This window comes from Narcine bancroftii, chromosome 5, assembly GCF_036971445.1.
Source record: "Narcine bancroftii isolate sNarBan1 chromosome 5, sNarBan1.hap1, whole genome shotgun sequence".
NCBI lineage: Eukaryota > Metazoa > Chordata > Chondrichthyes > Torpediniformes > Narcinidae > Narcine > Narcine bancroftii.
The window spans coordinates 21,784,237-21,804,020 of NC_091473.1; the positions used below are offsets into that span (position 1 = coordinate 21,784,237).

The 19,784-nt window shown below is 39.4% G+C and overlaps 1 protein-coding gene across 5 annotated transcripts in view; it reads left to right on the top strand.

Moving 5' to 3' along the window:
• apeh (acylaminoacyl-peptide hydrolase) overlaps positions 1-19,784 on the top strand; it is a 90,476-nt gene that overhangs the window by 55,226 nt on the left and 15,466 nt on the right. For all 5 annotated transcript variants that reach the window (XM_069936937.1, XM_069936938.1, XM_069936940.1 and 2 more), the window contains 7 exons: positions 1,288-1,348; positions 6,990-7,087; positions 11,619-11,670; positions 12,834-12,922; positions 13,921-14,059; positions 15,648-15,731; positions 18,138-18,218. In XM_069936937.1, coding sequence (XP_069793038.1) covers positions 1,288-1,348; positions 6,990-7,087; positions 11,619-11,670; positions 12,834-12,922; positions 13,921-14,059; positions 15,648-15,731; positions 18,138-18,218 — 604 coding nt within the window. The remainder of the gene's footprint in view (positions 1-1,287; positions 1,349-6,989; positions 7,088-11,618; positions 11,671-12,833; positions 12,923-13,920; positions 14,060-15,647; positions 15,732-18,137; positions 18,219-19,784) is intronic.

Here is a 19,784-nt window from a genome sequence, read left to right on the forward strand (position 1 = left end):
TACATGGAGCAGAATGCAGAGGCAGCACATTAAAAGAACAAAGTCCCAAGACAGTTTTGTTCCCGAGGATAGAAAGTTAAATGCTGATGTTGAATATTTTCATTTACAAATTTCTGCTTGTGTGTAAATTTGGATTTTTTTTAAAAATCAAGCATGAATTTGTAAGATTATCTCTGATGAATTGGATGTGTTATTCTCTGTTCTATGGTGAAAGCACTTTCTTTTGCTCATTGTTTTCCACACGAACCAATTGATCTTCAATATCATTTTGGAAAAAGTACCTTGGGGATGAAAAACTGAAAGACTACTTGTGAGTGGCAATCCAGACTTTGTATATTTTCAAGCAGAAAAGATTTTTTTTAAATCCAATATGTCAACCAAACCCACATCAAACCTGCCCACATAAGGTTTCATTAAAGGTTAATGGTCAATCAGCTATCAGGAGGCAGGCCATTCACAACCATTTTGTGCCTCTTCTATTTTCAAGTTTTGTAAACCCCCCGAGAGTCTTCGGAGTTGTGGATTGGTCTGTGGGAAGATGTTAATATTTTCCAATCAGTGTCTATTAGAGAAGAAATACCCATGCTCCCAAGTTAACCTGCTTGCCTCCAAATAATCAAACACACCATTCCCCATACCCAAACACATCAGATCGAGGTAAATTGAGGCCACTTGTCATCACAAGCCTTCCTGTTCCTTCCTGGAGCATTCTCAATCTATCACTAAATTCTTCATAATTCTCTAATGCTATTCTCTCGTATTTGAAGTCCCAATAAACATAAAAGGAAATTCCCATTCTGGGCATTTTCAGCATGCCTACTGGTAAGAGCTTAATAGAAATGTCCATCTCAAGAGTTTGCAGGGTACGAATGGGAGGATAAGACTGGACTATGGTACTGTGGTTGCTGAAGGACAAAATTGTGAAGTACCAACTGAATATTCCTTGGGAACTGGAGAGTCCAATTTGAACAAAGAAACATTGCATAGAAAATAGTGATAATGTTCAGCGATTGAGGCAGAATCTTCAGAGAGAAATACCATCAGTTTGAAAGTTGTTTATCTGTTACCTTGAGAACTAAAGGTGCCAAGTTCTGTTTCCATTTCTTGTATGCAAGAGATTAAGTTCTATTGTCATTATATTCCTAACCATCACTTCTTTGTGCTTTCTAAAACTCAAATGAAGAATCATGGCCACAGTGGGGATTTGGCAGAGGATGGAAAGTGATTTTGTCTTATTTATGTCAAACAAAAAAAAATGATTATAACCAGATTTTTGTTCTTTTTCAGTATGACTGGTACACAAAAGTGACGTCCACTGTGGTGGATATTGTGAATCAGCCAGGTGAAGGTAATGGTGATCTTAGTCAAAAGGTTCAAAGATGTAGTTTGAAGTTTCAAATCTCCAGTGCAGTTTAATGTTATATTTTTTGAAGCTGTTTCATTTATATTTCTCTTTTTTTTGTCTTTTGTTCTGTTTACTCTAGTTTCTGTTTATTCATGGGGTCAAGTTCCATCTATAAACACAAATACAGGTCGTGTACCCCTTATCCAAAATGCACGGGACCAAAAGTATTTTGGAATTTTGGGGATTTTGGAACACATTTTAAAAAATGCAGTCATTCACTCAGATGTAAAGATGCATGCATTCACATTACAATACAAATATTTACATATGCACAAATTAACTTAAGTAGACATACTGTATATTGAAAATCTGCATTCAATAATGAACTACTTATGTCCTCTATGTCCTGTTCTCCGATTAGGATTTCTGAATTCTATTACGTATTATTTTATGGGACCATGGAAGAAAAAGGTTTTGGATTTTTGATCATTTCAGATTTTGGATAGGGGTACTCGACCTGTGGTAAGAATCAGCCATGTGCATTGGACTATTTGATTTTTTTTTACACAGTCAAATGTGATAGCAATAATTAAATTGAATTGCTTTTTTGCTGGGAGAACTGAAACCAACAGATGCCTTTTGTAAGCTCTATAGAACTGAATTAGATCTGGGCCTTTTGAGGTAGACAAATAATTGCAAAATAATTCAGCAGGCCAGAAAAGCATGGTGGAAAAGTTCAGTCATTGTTTCTGGTCTGAACCCCTTATCTTTTTATTGACAGATCAATCAGTATTTATTGTCATGAACAAGTCACAAAATTTGTGGTAACATTACAGTGCAAACATTCATGTAAACCATCTTACAACAATAAATAAAAATAGTGCATGGAAAGTTAAAGTAAGGCAGAGTATTTTGTTCATTGATCATTCAGGAATCTAATGGCAGTGGGGAAGAAGCTGTCTTTGTGATCCTGTACCTTTTTACCGATGGTAGCAGAGTGACAAGGGCATGGCCTAGGTGGCACGAGTCCTTGAGTATAAGAGGCTGGTTTCTTAAGATACCGCCTCTTGTAGATGTCCTCGATGGAGTGAAGTCTGGTGCCCGTGATGTTGCAGCTGACTTAACAACTCTCTGGAGTTGTTTCTTATCCTGTGCATTGGCACCTCTGTACCAGACTCAATGAACCAATCTATCTCCCTCCTGTATGCCTCCTTATTGCCATTGGTGATTTTGGCGACAACCATGCTGTCATCGGCAAATTTTTATCTAGCCCGGCCATACAGTATTGGATTATGGAGAGTAGAGCAATGCACTCAGCACACAATCTTGAGGTGTGCCTGTGTTGATAGTAAGGAGGTGATGTTGTTCCCAATTCGTACTGACTGTTCTATTCCGTTGAGGAAGTCAAGGATCGAGTTGCAGAAGGGGGATGCAGTGGACCAGGATTTGGAGCTTCTTGACCAGCACTGAGGGAATAATGGTGTTGAAGGCTGAGCTGTAGCCTAAGAAAAGCACTGTTTATATGAGTTTCCGTTTTCGAGGTGAGTGGAGAGCCAGCAATATTGCGTCTGCTGTGGATCGATTCTGATGATGGACGGATTGCAATGGGGTCAGACCTTTTCTTAGCTATGAATTAATTCTGGCCATGACCAACCTCTCAAAACATTTCATCACAGTAGATGTTAGTGCTACTGGATGATAGTTGTTGAAGCACCTCACACTGCTCTCTTGGGCATTGAGATGATTAATATCTTTTTGAAGCAGGTGAGAACCTCTGACTGCAGTAATGAGCGGTTGAAAATGTCCGTGAACACTCCAGCTAGCTAGTTGGCACAGATTTTCAGTACCCTGCCAGGTACACCTTGCAAGGGTTCACTTTCTTGAATGAGCTGACATCAGCTTCAGAGACAGATATCACAGGGTTCTCAGCCTTTGCAGGGATTCTCATGGCATTGTTGGGTTCTCTTTTTCTCAAAGTGGGCATAGAAGATTCACAGCTTTTTGCCCTCACTTTGTTGGCTGTAAAGACCTGCACTCCCTGTCATTGCTGGTGTATATCTGTTTCTGTCTCCATCTTCCTCTGGAATTGCCATTTTACTTCAGAGAGCCTTCTGCAGGTCGTGCCTGAACTACTTGTGGAGATCTGGATCCTTGGCCTTAAATACTCTTGATCTTGCCTTCAGAGATTGCGAATCCTCTGATTCATCCAAGGCTACTGGTCGGGGAACACTCAGTATGTGTTCACAGTTGTCCACACAGGTCTTGAAGTTGATGACGCATGTTGCATATTCATTCAACTCTAAGGATGAGTTATTGAATATGGTCTAGTCCACCAATTCAAAACTGTCTTAATGGTTTTAACCCTAACCCTCTGCCTCCCTTGACCATACTTTCTCTTTTTTTTAATTATTTTTTATTTTTCACACTGTGAAACATATCAACCAAAATGCATACAAACATTTCCCTCTTAAATATACACTGGCATTTTCTCCCCTTTTTTCCACCCTATCTTCCCTCTCCCCTTCCAACCCCCCTCCAAAACCAATAAACATTCAACATATACAATACAATAAAACCATTAAACAATGTCATCACACAATGAAAAATAAACAAGAAAAATGTATCATCTACTTTTACACACTGGATCAAGTCATTTTGTCTTATCATTTTAGGGGGTGGAAGTCCAAGGCAAGCCCTCTCTGTTATGTTCCATGTACGGTTCCCAAATTTGTTCAAATAATGTGACTTTATTTTTTAAATTATATGTTATTTTTTCCAATGAAATACATTTATTCATTTCTATGTAACATTGCTGTACTCTCAGGCTCTCTTCCGATTTCCAAGTTGACATTATACATTTCTTTGCTACTGCTAAGGCTAACATAATAAATCTTTTTTGCGCTTCATCGAGTTTGAGGCCTAATTCTTTACTTCTTATATTACTTTGAAGAAAGATCTCTGGATTTTTTGGTATGTTGCTTTTTGTGATTTTATTTAATATATGACTTAGATCTTCACAAAAATTTTTCACTTTCTCACAAGCCCAAATTGCATGTACTGCTGTTCCCATTTCCTTCTTACAGCGAAAACATCTATCTGATAATGTTGGATACCATTTTTTTAATTTTTGGGACATGATATATAACTTGTGTAACCAATTATACTGTATCATGCGTAACCTTGTGTTTATTATGTCCTTCATAGTTCCAAAATATAACTTTTCCCATGTTTCATTTTTTATCTTTATGTTTAAATCCTTTTCTCACTTTTGTTTGGGTTTATAGCTTATTTCATCATTTTCCTTATCTTGCAGCTTGATGTACATGTTTGTTATAAATCTTTTAATTATCATTGTGTCTGTAATCACGTATTCAAAGCTGCTTCCTTCTGGTAATCTCAGTCTGTTTCCCAATTTATCCTTTAAGTAGGCTTTCAGATGATGGTATGCAAACATTGTACCATGAGTTATTCCATATTTGTACTTCAATTGTTCAAATGTTAATAAATTATTTCCTAAATAATTTTCTCTCCCATTCTCTAAAGGAAAGGTTATCTATTGTAAAAGGGTTAGCAGATTTTGCATCAATAATAATTTTGGTATTTGGTCATTTTTTTTTCCTTTCTAAGTGAATCTTCTTCCATATATTGAGTAAATGATGCAATACTGGTGAGCTTTTATATCGTACCAGCTTTTCATCCCACTTATAAAGTATATGTTCCGGTACCTTCTCCCCTATTTTATCTAGCTCTATCTTAGTCCAATCTGGTTTTTCCCTTGTCTGATAAAAATCTGATAAATACCTTAATTGTGCTGCTCTATAATATTTTTTAAAGTTTGGTAACTGCAAACCACCTTGGTTGTACCTGTATGATCATTTATCTAATGCTATCCTCGGTTTCCCCCCCTTTCCATAAAAATTTCCTTATTATTCTCTTTAGTTCATTAAAGAATTTCTCTGTTAAGGGAATTGGTAACAATTGAAATAAGTATTGTATCCTTGGGAAGACATTCACTTTAATGCAATTTACCCTCCCTATCAACGTTAGCGGTAATTCTTTCCAATGTTCTAAGTCTTCCTGCAATTTCTTTATTAGTGGCTGATAATTTAATTTGTACAAGTGGCTTAAATTATTATTTAACCTAATACCTAGGTATCGGATTTCTTGTGTTTGCCATTTAAATGGCGATTCTTTTTAAAATTCTGTACATTCCGCATTACTCATTGGCATCACTTCACTTTTATTTGCGTTGATCTTGTACCCAAATATTTCTCCATGAACCCCTTATCAAGACTAATATAGAATAGGTGAAATTACAAATATAAAGGGGGATAAATTCTGGCAGAGGAGCCCAGGTACAGGACAGAGATAGATGGAGGGAGAAACCATGAAGAAGGGTGGAGAGAGAGAGAAAAAAAAAGTACAGGAGTAGGTAAAGAGTGGAATCAGATGGGGATGCAGGTTATCAATATTAGAAAAATAATGTTCATGCTATTAGGTTAAAGGTTGTCCAGGAAGAATACACTGTATTGTTCTTCATTTACATTTAGCCTCATCCTGACAATGGATGAGGTCACGGACAGAAAGCTCATTGGAGGAATGGGCTGTTGAAATGGTTGCTACAGAAAGCTCAAGTTTAGACCCTCAGGCAGAATGTCAGCGAAGCAATCATCCAATCTGCATTTGGTCTCACTGATATGGAAGAGACCACATTGGGTCTATTGAATACGATAGATTAATTTGGACAATGAGCCTTACCTGGAATGTCTGTCTGTGGCAATGTCGTAACAAGTTTTACAACATTCTGTGGTTACAGCAGGAATGCTGAAGGCAATTGAAGGCTAGATGGGGAGTAAAGAGTGGACTTGGGAGTACTGGAGAGACTTTTCCATGCAAAAATCAGATAAGGGTGGTGAGGGGAATGATGAGGCTGGTCATGGGATCAGAATGAAATTAGAAGTTGTTTTGGTAGATAATGTATGACATGCAGAGCATGGTAGGGTGCAAAATGAAGAACAGAGGGACTTTGTTCATGTTCATTTTTGGGGGGTAAGTACAATAAATAGAGGAGATAGATGATGACTTGATCAATGGCAGTTGTGGGAAATTCACATTCATGAATAAAAAGACATCTCAGATGTCATGGAATGGAAGAACTCATCCAAGGAGCAGATGAGGAAATTAGAGAAAGATCTGGGGTCCTTACTCGGCTTCTGAACTCTGGTTGTTATACTGGATCAATTATGTGCATTTTCTTGTATGGATCACAGGATAATGATTTGGTGAAGAAAATTGTCACAATGTTTCACTTTGTTACTGATGTTCCAATAACTAACACTATAAATTTCCTTCCTTAGTTGAATGAAAAAAAATTGTTGCAGGTGGCTAATATTTGTATTAGTGTACAAATAAATTTAATTTTCAAGGAAACAGATGTGGAAAATATAATTTGGGTTAAAAAAAAGTCCCTCTTTAATTTGAAATGACTATTTTATGCAATCATATTTTCTGAAGATTGAATTCTAAATTGGTCAGGATGGGATTCAGTTTTGGCAATCACATTATTCAAGAATACATCTAATTAAGATAATGATGCAAATTTATATCAAATATCAAAGTGGAGTGTGTGCACAATATTTTTCAGATGGATTTACTGGCATTTACTCTTCAGCACTGCCACAGAATTGTTGGGCTATGGACAGTCAGCGGGTTCTCATTGGTACACCTCAAAGAAGCAGAAAGGTAATTTGTCAAGTGACAGAAAAAAGTGGGATTTCTTGGAAAAAAGTTAAATGTAAGAAGTAGTTATTCCCCTGATGTTTTATTGCATAATTAAATTCACTGCAAACCTAATGAATGATATGAGCTGGTTGCTTTCTGAATCCTCTTTCATGGCATACTTGGTTTCTGACTTCCTTTAAGAAGATTGAAATCCTGCTCGAAATAGATTATCAGAAGGCAAGGGAACTCTTTAATTTTCCATTATCTTCCTTTTGGGTGACCAACCCAATTACTTTGCCTATCATTCGCAGTAGTTCCACAGCCTCTGGATTCACTGGCACAATTATGAAACTTAAATTGCAGTCTATCAGGGTTAAACAGGTTACAAGACTGGAGGCTTTTCATTTGTTTACTAATGACACTAATGGGGCTCAGAGATATTCTCATTACCAATGAACCAGAATATTGTGGGTTCACTCCCTTTCCAGGTCATTGACAACACTAATCCAGCTTATCATTTCAGTCCAAAACTGAAGATTGTTGCATTGTCTGGGTTCATGTTTTGGGTGATGCCCCAACTTTGCTCTTGGGTGGACATAAAAGATATTACTAGATTATCGCAACAAAGAGCAGTCAATGTTTTCATCATGTCCCAATTCATATATTTCCCACAATCTACAGTATAAATAAATGATCTGATGGTTGTATCGTTTTCGATGTTTGCTACACATCATTTGGCTTCCATGTTTTCTTTTGTGCAAGGGTGACAACATTTCAGAAGGCCCTCATTATTTGTAAGGTACTTCAGGATATTCTGACATTATGAAAAATTCTTCTAAATGCAGGTCTTTTTGCTTTACTTGCTTAAATATCTTTGTGTTGAATGGTTGTACTGGTAATCACTGAAATACTTTTGGAAATACTTGTACTGCCTATCCTTTCCTGTTTTTTCTGGGAATAATTAAACAGACAAGTGAAGGGCCCAATACCATTAGATAGTGTCAGTAATCTTTGGCACATCAGTTCAGCTTGTTTGACCATTTTTTGGGTGGACTCATTAAATAAGTTCTCAAGGCCTCCACGTTTATACAGGTCTTTATGGCAGTTATTCTGCTTTTTTCAGTGAGAACTCCAGAGATGAGATGTGGTTTTAAAAAAATCTACTGGTATCAGTTGTGGTAGTGTTCAGATTGGCATTGAGTAGGGAGGGATAAGTGAAAAATTTTGTGAAAGGCAGTGAATGATGCAGAGTTTGGTTATTGCAATTTAGCATTTTTTTTAAAATACCGATGGGCTTTCTTTTGAATAATTGAGACCAAATTCTAGATTTGTGCCTGAGCTATTGAAATTAGTTCTGAGAATTTAAAGGGAAGATGCCAAGAATCATACTTCTGTTTAAAGTCCATCATTTTCAGAATATTTTCTATCTTGCCCACTTTCTGATTTGTGTGCAGTCTACCTCAGTTATCTGTTGTAAAAGTTTCTTTCATGCCTCTTTTTAAGTAATTTTCAATCTTCAAACGAGATGTGCTCCACACCAGGGTTATGCCCAGCACGGAATGCCACACTGGCTGGTTCGCTGCAAGCTCAACCTTCACTTCAAGCCAAAGTCCAGGAACAGTAAAGCCCCCAGAAAGAGGTTCAAGGTTGGAAACTTGCAGTCAGACGAAGTGAGAGGAAACTTCCAGGCAAATCTCAAAGCAAAGCTCGAGGATGCAATCCGCCTCACAGACTCGTCCCTTGAAACCCTTTGGGATCAGCTGAAGACTGCCATACTTCAATCTACTGAAGAGGTACTGGGCTTCTCCTCCAGGAAAAACAAAGACTGGTTCAACGAAAACAACCAGGAAATCCAGGAGCTGCTGGCAAAGAAGCGAGCTGCCCACCAGGCTCACCTTGCAAAGCCGTCCTGGCCAGAGAAGAAACGAGCCTTGCGTCGCACATTCAGCCATCTTCAGCGCAAACTCCTGGAGATCCAAAATGAGTGGTGGACTAGCCTTGCCAAACGAACCCAGCTCAGCGCGAACATTGGCGACTTCAAGGGTTTTTACGAGGCTCTAAAGGCTGTGTACAGCCCCTCACCCCAAGTCCAAAGCCCGCTGCGCAGCTCAGACGGCAAATTCCTCCTCAGCGACAAGATCTCCATTCTTAACCGATGGTCAGAACTCCAATCTCTTTTCAGTGCCAACCACTCAGTCCAAGAATCCGCCCTGCTCCAGCTCCCTCAACAGCCCTTAAGGCTAGAGCTGGATGAGGTCCTCACCCAGGAAGAGACATATAAGGCAATTGAACAACTGAAAAGTGGCAAAGCAGCAGGTATGGATGGAATCCCCCCCCCCCCCCCCCCCAGAGGTCTGGAAGGCTGGCGGCAAAACTCTGCATGCCAAACTACATGAGTTTTTCAAGCTTTGCTGGGTCCAGGAAAGCTGCCTCAGGACCTTTGTGATGCCATCATCATCACCCTGTACAAAAACAAAGGCGAGAAATCAGACTGCTCAAACTACAGGGGAATCACACTGTTCTCCATTGCAGGCAAAATCTTTGCTAGGATTCTCCTAAATAGAATAATACCTAGTGTCGCCGAGAATGTTCTCCCAGAATCACAGTGCGGCTTTCGCGCAAACAGAGGAACTACTGACATGGTCTTTGCCCTCAGACAGCTCCAAGAAAAGTGCAGAGAACAAAACAAAGGACTCTACATCACCTTTGTTGACCTCACCAAAGCCTTCGACGCCGTGAGTAGGAAAGGGCTTTGGCAAATACTAGAGCGCCTTGGATGCCCCCCAAAGTTCCTCAACATGGTTATCCAACTGCATGAAAACCAACAAGGTCGGGTCAGATGCAGCAATGAGCTCTCTGAACCCTTCTCCATTAACAATGGCGTGAAGCAAGGCTGCGTTCTCGCACCAACCCTCTTTTCAATCTTCTTCAGCATGATGCTGAAACAAGCCATGAAAGACCCCAACAATGAAGACGCTGTTTACATCCGGTACCGCACGGATGGGAGTCTCTTCAATCTGAGGTGCCTGCAAGCTCACACCAAGACACACGAGCAACTTGTCCGTGAACTACTCTTTGCAGACGATGCCGCTTTAGTTGCCCTTTCAGAGCCAGCTCTTCAGCGCTTGACGTCCTGTTTTGCGGAAACTGCCAAATTGTTTGGCCTGGAAGTCAGCATGAAGAAAACTGAGGTCCTCCATCAGCCAGCTCCCCACCATGACTACCAGTCCCCCCACATCTCCATCGGGCACACAAAACTCAAAACGGTCAACCAGTTTACCTATCTCGGCTGCACCATTTCATCGGATGCAAGGATCGACAACGAGATAGACAACAGACTCGCCAAGGCAAATAGCGCCTTTGGAAGATTACACAAAAGAGTGGAAAAACAACCAACTGAAAAACCTCACAAAGATTAGCGTTTCCAGAGCCGTTGTCATACCCACACTCCTGTTCGGCTCCGAATCATGGGTCCTCTACCAGCATCACCTACGGCTCCTAGAACGCTTCCACCAGCGTTGTCTCCGCTCCATCCTCAACATTAATTGGAGCGACTTCATCACCAACATTGAAGTACTTGAGATGGCAGAGGCCAACAGCATCGAATCCATGCTGCTGAAGATCCAACTGCGCTGGGTCGGTCACGCCTCCAGAATGGAGGACCATCGCTTTCCCAAGATCGTGTTATATGGCAAGCTCTCCACTGGCCACCGAGACAGAGGTGCACCAAAGAAGAGGTACAAGGACTGCCTAAAGAATTCTCTTGGTGCCTGCCACATTGACCACCGCCAGTGGGCTGATATCGCCTCACACCGTGCATCTTGGCGCCTCACAGTTCGGCGGGCAGCAACCTCCTTTGAAGAAGACCGCAGAGCCCACCTTACTGACAAAAGACAAAGGAGGAAAAACCCAACACCCAACCCCAACCAACCAATTTTCCCTTGCAACCGCTGCAACTGTGTCTGCCTGTCCTGCATCGGACTTGTCAGCCACAAACGAGCCTGCAGCTGACGTGGACATTACCCCTCCATAAATCTTCGTCCACCAAGCCAAAGAAAAAAGAAAAATAATTTGTAGACCACTAAGTATTTCCTTACTTACCATGGATCACCTATAACTAACCCATGGACCATCAGTCATAGAGTGGGGTGCTGGCAAGCTCAAGGCCCTTCCCAGACCACCAAGAGGATTTTTGTTTTATTTTGATGCAAAATTATTTTGAAAACTTTGGTTTTCTTTTTTTGTCAGATTTTTCCAACCTTGTTTCCATATGACTTGTCATTTATATCAGTGATATATTCTTCACTACATGGCTACAGATCACTTGTTACAAACTTGGATCAAAGGTTGAGAAATGTTATCCTATTATACTTGTGCAAAGAATGCCCACAACTTCCTTAGTTCATATTTGCTCATTTTCAAAGATTATTATCTCTACTATTTCACCTTTGGTCATCATGAATGTTTTTAAACTATTAGCAGAAGGATGATTAAAGCCCTATTTTGCAGTTCATCTACATCCTACTATATTTTGTCTCTTTTCATTCTTCAGGATCTCCTTGTAATAAATATTACAACAAGAAATGTGACATCACTTACCAGTGGTAAATATCTGAATTTATAGTTTCATAAATCTTTCTTCCACATATAATTAATACTTTGACTGAATTCTGATTGTTGTGGTCATGTATCAAGAAATAGCCATTACTTAAATACATAAAATGAAAAAAAAATCAATGGTACAAGTTGTCCATATGTCCAAACAATCCCATTCCCCCCCCCCCCAAACAAAGCCCCAAAATAAAAAGAAAGGAAAGAAAACAGATAAGAAATAAAGAGACAGAAAAGCAGGAAAAAAAAAGGAAAAGTGAAGGAACTGTTGGGATCTGGTATCCAGTTCAGAGGATCTCATTCTTTTTTCCTGCCTCGATCTCAAATTGGGGAAAAAACCAGGACGTAGAGCTCAGGAGCAGAATAAGGGTCCCTAAATATTCAACCCTGCATTCTGCAAGTATGGCTGCCATACCTGAAAAAACATGTTATACTTCAGGGGAAGTATTACATTTCCACCTTCCATTGGGCTATATCCAGAGGGGAATCAGATTTCCAAGTAACCGCAATACATTTCCTGGCCACTGCCAATACAACTTTAAATTCTAATTGGTACTGGAACAGCCTCATTTTGGATCTTATGTCCACAGTATTTCCTAGGAGAAACAATGCTAGACTTTGTAGCAGTTGTTTCTCAATAATCTGATCTATTAAATTCTTAAATTCTCCCAAAAAAGTTTCACTTTAGAGCATGATCAGGTGGAATTTTAAAAGTTTCCCATTTTTTCACCGCATCTAAAACATATATCCGATATATTAGAGTTTAATTTATGTAATTTCTGTGGGGTAAGATATAGCTGATACAAAAAAATTATTTTGCACCCATCTATATCTTACATTTATTGTATTGGTCATGCTGTCCTGACATAAATCAGACTAGATTTCATTTATATAACTCCTGCTTGGAAATGGTGAACTGAAGTAAGGAATACATTGCAAATGTAAACTCCCTTGTGTTCTCTTTTCAAATAAGAATCTCCATTTCACTATACTCTGAGAACATCATAGTCAGTCCAAATTCATCTCTGAAAAAAGCTCTGAATTGAAATTACCTGAAGATTGTGTTGTGAAGACGTTGTTAGTTAGTTTTCTTTTCATCAATTTGTATGTGAACAAGAAGGTTTGTGGCATTTTCCTTTGCTTATGTCACATACAGGCTCAGATGCTGGAAGCTGGACACTGCTGTCGATCCACCAGGATCTGATGGTGGTCACATGGTCATCGCCTAACTGTCCACCCAGTCTGGTAGGAAAGCTCTTTTTTCAAAGCTTAATTTGAACTTTAATAACCTCTGTAAATTAAATAGAATGACAACACATTTTATCCTGTTTGGTTGTGTGTTTGGGATCGTTTAGACAGCTATGATTCTGAGAAATCTAGAAAATGGCACCATTAGTTCCACTGTATGGATCCTCTCAAATAAATGATTCTTTTGTTTTGTAGATTTTGATTTGTGATGCTTCATTCCACATTTCTTAATCAAAAATTAAAAGAGAATAATGGATTTTAGCACATAATTAAAAGTAATAATCTTACCTTGTGATTAAACTGTTGAAAGTATTCCATTTGTGCTGTGGTTCTTGCATTTGAATTCAGAGTTCTTATTTTACATTGTGTAATATTTAACCTGATCTTATTCAGGACTGATGACAACAGATTTTCCTGTAATCTGCCCCAGCATTAACCTTTATATATTCCTCAAGTATTCCTCCACCTTCACACCTGTGCACTTCCAATAGTTGTATTACTGTATATATTTGTGTATAAATATTTCCCATTTTTGAGGGGACAAAGAGGGAAAAATTTTACTCCCGTGTATACTACGACCCTACCCCCCACCCGCCTGAGTCGCACTTGCGTCTCTCTGCTCGCCTGCCCGCCCAGCCCCCTGAGTCGCGCTCGTGCCTCTCCGCTCACCCACTCGCCCAGCCGCCCGGGTTGCGCTGCCAACTACCACTCGCCCGGCCGGCCGGCCGAGTCACACTGCCAACTTCCACTCGTCCACTCTCCTGCAGAAAATTTTTTTTTTAAAATTTTACTCTCGTGTATAATGCGATTTCCCCCCCCCCCCCCCCCCTATTTTTAATGGGAAAAAGGGGAAAATTTTTTTGCATTATACATGAATATTTACGGTAATCATTCTGGAGCATATTATGGAGATAATTATTTATTTGTTGGACAGCTTTTGAGGGATGTATTGTGTTTTTTTTTAAACTTACAAAATGTTGTTTTCATTCCTGTAGAAAGTGGGCTTTCTTCCTGCTGCAGGCAAAGAACAAAGGGTCACTTGGGTGGCACTAAATGAAACTAAGATATTGCCAGGAATAAATTGGAAAATTCTGACTTTTACACCTCCTCTCGAACAAAAGAACCCTAAATTCCGTAAGTAGGAAGGTAAAAATGTTGTGGTATGTAGTTCTCTGTTCCACCACTTGTTTTCCATTTAATTACTCAACCTCTTGTATCTAATTTTGGGTTCTCTGGTTCTGCATTACCCTTTTCAAGGCACCTTTTCACGCAACTGCAGTAGTTGCAGCTCATGTCCCTTCATCCCTTCCCGTCATGTAGGAACAGAATTAGTGAAAAGATAAATTGCCTCTCCTGCTTTTAATTCAGTGCACTGAATTTGATGCTCTACATTAGAAAAGCAAAATGCAGATTGGGCAGCTCCTTTATTGAACACTTCCCTGCAGACTGCAATAATGCCCTGAATTTTTCAGTAAACTGTCACTTTATGTCTCCATCTCACTCTGAGCTTTGTCTTTGGCCTCTCACATTATTTCAGTGAGACCCAGTGTAAGTTTGAGGGACAGACCTGATGATGCGACTAGACAAGTTTCAGGACTCAACTTTGAACTTGACTATTTCAGCAAGCCATCCTTTCTCGTTCATGTTAGATCTGGGCAGAACTGCCTAACCAGTTAAGTATTTTGATTTCAGATTTCTAATAGCTGGAGTATTTTTTTACATTACTACTCCAGTAAGTAATTTTTCTCTCCAGTTATCATTCATCTTTTCCAACTTGCATCTCCTCTAGACCAGATGAACTCTCCTGAACCATTTTCCCCTCCCTTTCTCACATATCCTATATGTCATTTAGTCTCTCATGGTTTCCACATTTTTATAGTCATCACTTTTGTTCTCCGCATCGTTCCTCATTCTCTCAGTCAAAACATGTTTGATTTCCAACTGTTTCTGGATTGGATGAACAGTAATCAATTCTGAAACATTTGTTCTATCTCATTCTCCAGCATTTTTATTTTTATTTAAAGAGGAGAATTTCTGGCAAAATTCCAGAGATTAATTTGCATCTGTAGAGAATTTCTTCACTTGAACATGGCCATGTTCAGGGAAGTTGAGGTAACAAATGAAGGGAAAAATTCAAATTCTCATATGCCATTGTTTTTACATTATGGATAGAATGGGGTTCACTGTTTGATATTTATTTGGTTTGTCTCCACTCTGATACAAGAATCTTCACAGGAAATGGTCTCTAATTTTGCATTGGTGTACATAATGCACATTAGATTCCATTCAATCAGACTTTGCCTCAAGTCTAAATATTTGAATTTTGGTTCGTAAAGAATTGATAAGCCAAAATTGTGGAATGTTAAAGTGTTTATTTTCTAGACTGTAAACCATAAATTTTCTAGAACCTTATTTTAATTTTGTTTTGGTGAACACTATATGAGTCTGGTATCAGAGAAAAGAGGCTTGTTTCTGCAATGAGAAATTGCCTAGAAGTTGATTGATTTTGTGTTTCCAATTTCAAATATTTGCCAACAATTTTTTGTACCAATTCATTTTTAGTTCAGAAATGTGATATTGACAGAAGAATCTAAAATTCTGATAAATTATCTGATCAGAGTATTCATTTTGATCTGTGCCATTTGGTTTGACCTGTTGCATGTGCAAGAGATATCTGGTATTGCTGATGTCCCTTTCAGTTGTTTCTTTCCTTTTCACTCAGCTGCAATGAATTTTGAAGGCATTCTTGTGACCCCCAGCGAAAGAGAGGAAGGTGCTCCAACTCCGATTATTGTTTGGCCACACGGTGAGTTTATCATGTTTGTAATGTGCATTAATTGAGGATTAACCGAAATGAATGTGTATTTTATGTAGGTCAGCAACACAATTTTTAAAAATTAGTGAGCATCGCTTTTATTGATAATTCCTGAGTACTTGGTACTATCTCATCACTGCTGTTTAAACTAGAAATTGGATGTTATTGTCTAATTAAATACATTCACCTGTAAATTGAAGTTTTGTTTGAATTAGATCTGAATCCCACAATAGACATGTTGCGAGTTCAGATTTCAAGTTATTGTCAGAGTACATACATGACATCACATACAACTCTGAGATTCCTTTTTTCCTGTAAACTGTAAATAGATAACGAATGCAAACAAACTGACTGTGCAATACAGGGAGAGCAAAGAAAATCAATAAAAGTGCACAAGGGTCCTTAAATGAGTCCCTGATTGAGTTTGTTGTTGAGGAGTCTGATGGTGGAGGGGGAACAGCTGTTCCTGAACCTGGTGGTGTGAGTCTTGTGGCAGCTATACCTCTTTCCTGATGGCAGCAGTGAGAACAGAATGTGTGCTGGGTGATGAGGGTCTTTGATGATTGCTGCTGCTCTCTGATGACAGTGTTGTTGGTAGATGTACTTAATAATGGGGAGGGTTTTGTCTGTAATTTCCTGGGCTGCGTCCACTATTTTTTGGATGCCTTTACACTCAGGAGTGTTGGTGTTCCCGTACCAGACCGTGATGCAGCCAGTCAGCACAATTTGCCAGAGTTTCTGATGTCATACAAAACCTCCACAAACTCTTGAGGAAGTAGAAGTGCTGTCGTACTTTCTTCAAGATGCCATTGGTGTGTTGGGCCCAGGAAAGATCCTCAAAGATAGTGACTCCCAAGAACCTAAATAGCTCATCCAGCTATTAATCACCTATTGTCAGTTCTGCAGAGAACTACTCATTCCAACTTTGCAACTTCCTCATGTTTAATTTTTTTGCCTATTCATTGTAACCCAGAAGTCAGAAAGGAATTGAAGCTCAGATGTTTCCTTGTTTGACATCTCATTTCCTGCTGGATTCGTCCCTGAATCTAGCAGAGGAGCCCTCTGAAGTGAGGAGCATTTGGTGTTGCAATTAACAGCATGACTGAATTCATTTAAATTGTGATCACGGATATGGAGCAAAAAGGTGGAACCACAGCAATATTGGAATCTGGAGGAACAAATAATGTGTTAACGGAATTCAATGGGTTGAGCAGCATCAGTGTGGGGGGGGAATGGTCTTGATGAAAGGTTCTGCCCCAAAACATTGACTATTCATTTTCTCTCACTGATGCTGTTTAACTCTCAGTTCCTCCAGCAGATTGTTTGCTCCTCGTTCTGAGAGAAAGGTCTCAATTTCAAAATTAGGGCCAGTTGTCCCATGGCCGATTGTGGAAGGGCTTTCAGGTAGAGGGTCAGTTTGTTTGGACCAGGTGGATAAACATTGTGGGTGGAAAGAGCCATGTGGGCAAAAGATAAACACCAGGACTTCAATTCAGCGACGAAAATAGAAATAATAGTAGGGTGGCATGGTTTGTGAAGTGGTTAGCACAAAACTGTCACAAAGCTAGCGAGCGGGACATGGGTTCGAATCCTGTGCTGTCTGTAAGGTGTTATACATTCTCCTTGTGTCTGCATGAATTTTGTCCCACCATTCAAAATGTACCGGGGGCTGGGTGGAATTGGGCAGCATGGGTTCATGGGCGCCAAAGGCCAGTTACCATGCTGTATGTCTATATTTAAATTTTTTTAAATGTGAAAAATTAACAGTTCAGGTTGGATCCAAGTGAGAGGCTCTTTTTTTCCCCATTTCTAGTATTACCTGTCTTGTACTGTTAACATAGCATTTCTTGTTTTGTTGTCACATTTTTTTATTTTTATCATGTTTTTACTCTTGTTCCTGAAGTTCATTCCAAGCACATTGTACATTTCATTTTTAAAGATACAAATCAATTTGATCTGCGGACGCTAGCTTCATTCACCAGCAGTCCAGTAATTTACATTTTTATATAACGTGATTATCACTGATAAAAGCAGGATGAGTATTTAGTTGGGGCTAGTAAATTTAAACTGATCCAAAAGTCTGGAAAATGTTATAGAGAGTAAGCTGGTTTTTAATATTTTCAGAGATGCAGCCAAAAAAACATTTCCTCTTTTATTAGTTTCTATGTAAATGTCTGTAGAGACGTGAATATGGGTTGTCCGATACAATTTCTTTAAAATAAAACCACATCAACACTTTTAATGTCTTCTTGAGAGTACAAAATGGAGGTATACCAAATGAAGCAGTCAAGTTATATCTCTATATTCTAGCACCATTCCCAAAGAATACACCAATAATTTATTGCTGTGAAACAAAACAATGGATTCAAATAATTATCACCCTCTGATGTCATTTAGGTGGTCCACATTCAGTTTTCACAGCAGAATGGATGTTGTATCCTGTCACCCTTTGCAGGCTGGGATTTGCAGTCTTACTGAGTAAGTAATATGCAGGATCAAACCACTGTCCTTTTACAAATGCTGAGGTCAAATTTGAATGATCAAATATAACCAACAGTTGAGTTTTAAGTAGAATATTCTTGAGGGCTATGTTGTGAAATGACGACACTTTTTCTCAGGCATATTAATTGAAATCCTGCCAATGACTCCAAGTAAATAGCTTTTAGGATTAGATCACTTCTAGGGTCAAAGTTTATTGGGGTGTAGTGCACATAAGAAAATGTAATTTAAAATGCAGAGCAGATAATGCATGTGATATGCTGGGTTAACTTGATTATAAGGACTCTGCATCTTTATTCAATATTAGCAATAAAGGAGACGAACTTGAAGTATGGATCAGTATGGGAAATTATGATGTTGTAGCTGTTGGAGATTTGGCTGACACAAAGAAAGGATTGGTTGATGCAGTTACCAGGGTTTAAATTTTTAAAATGCAGAGGTTGGAAGGTAGAAGAGAAGGTCGAGTAGCATTATTTATCAGGGATAGTACCAGAGCTGGAGAAAGGGAGGATGTTGTGAAGGGATTACCTACTGAATCACTATGATTGGAAGTCAGAAGCAGGGAGTTATCACTGTATAGGGAGTAGTGTATTGGCCCCCATATAGCCTTTGGGGGACTGAGGAGCAGATAAGTAGGCAGATTTCGGAAAGGTGCAGAAGTAACAGGGTTGTTAGTATGGGAGATTTCAACTTCCCAAATAGTGACTGGCACTTCCTTAATGCAAGAGGAACAAATGGGGGATAATTTGTTAGGTGTGTTCAAGAAGGATTCCTGACACAGTAAATGGATAAACCAACTAGAGGGGAGGCCATACTAGATCAGGTACTGGGTAATGAACCTGGTCAGGTGACAAACTTCTCGGTGGGGGAGCAATTTGGGGATAGTGACCACTGCTCCCTGACCTTTAGCATAGCTATGGACAAGGATAGGAGTGCACAAAATGGGAAAGTGTTTAATTGGGAAAGGGCTAATTACTATGGGATTAGGCAGGAACTCGTGAGAGTAAATTGGGAGCAGATGTTCTTAGGGAAAAGTACAGAACCCATGTGGAGGATATTTGGGGACCAATTGCTTGGGGTTCTAGGGAAAGGGAAAGGACATAAGGCTTAGGAAGCAAAATACAGGAAAAGGTCATGTGAATTATATGGTAGCCGGGAAGGAACTTAGGAGAGCTAGGGGGCACAAGAAGGCCTTGGCAAGAATGATTATGGAAAATCCTAAGGGAAAACTCTGCATTCATGAACAACAGAAGGATGATGAAGGGCTGTGTAAGGATAAGGGAGGCAACATGACTGGAGGCAGTGCTCACCAGAGAGAGGGACCTTGGTCAATGTGAGGACAGAGTCTAACAAGTTTATGTGCTGGTGCATGTAGCGGTTAACAAAGAGGAAATGCTAGATCTTCTTAAATCATTAGGATTGATGTCCCCGAACAAAATGTACCTAGGTTACTACAGAAAAGTGTGGAGATTGTTGGACCGTTGGCAATGATCTTTACATTCTCTCTGGCCTCAGGGGAAATACTGGAGGATTGGAGAATGGCAA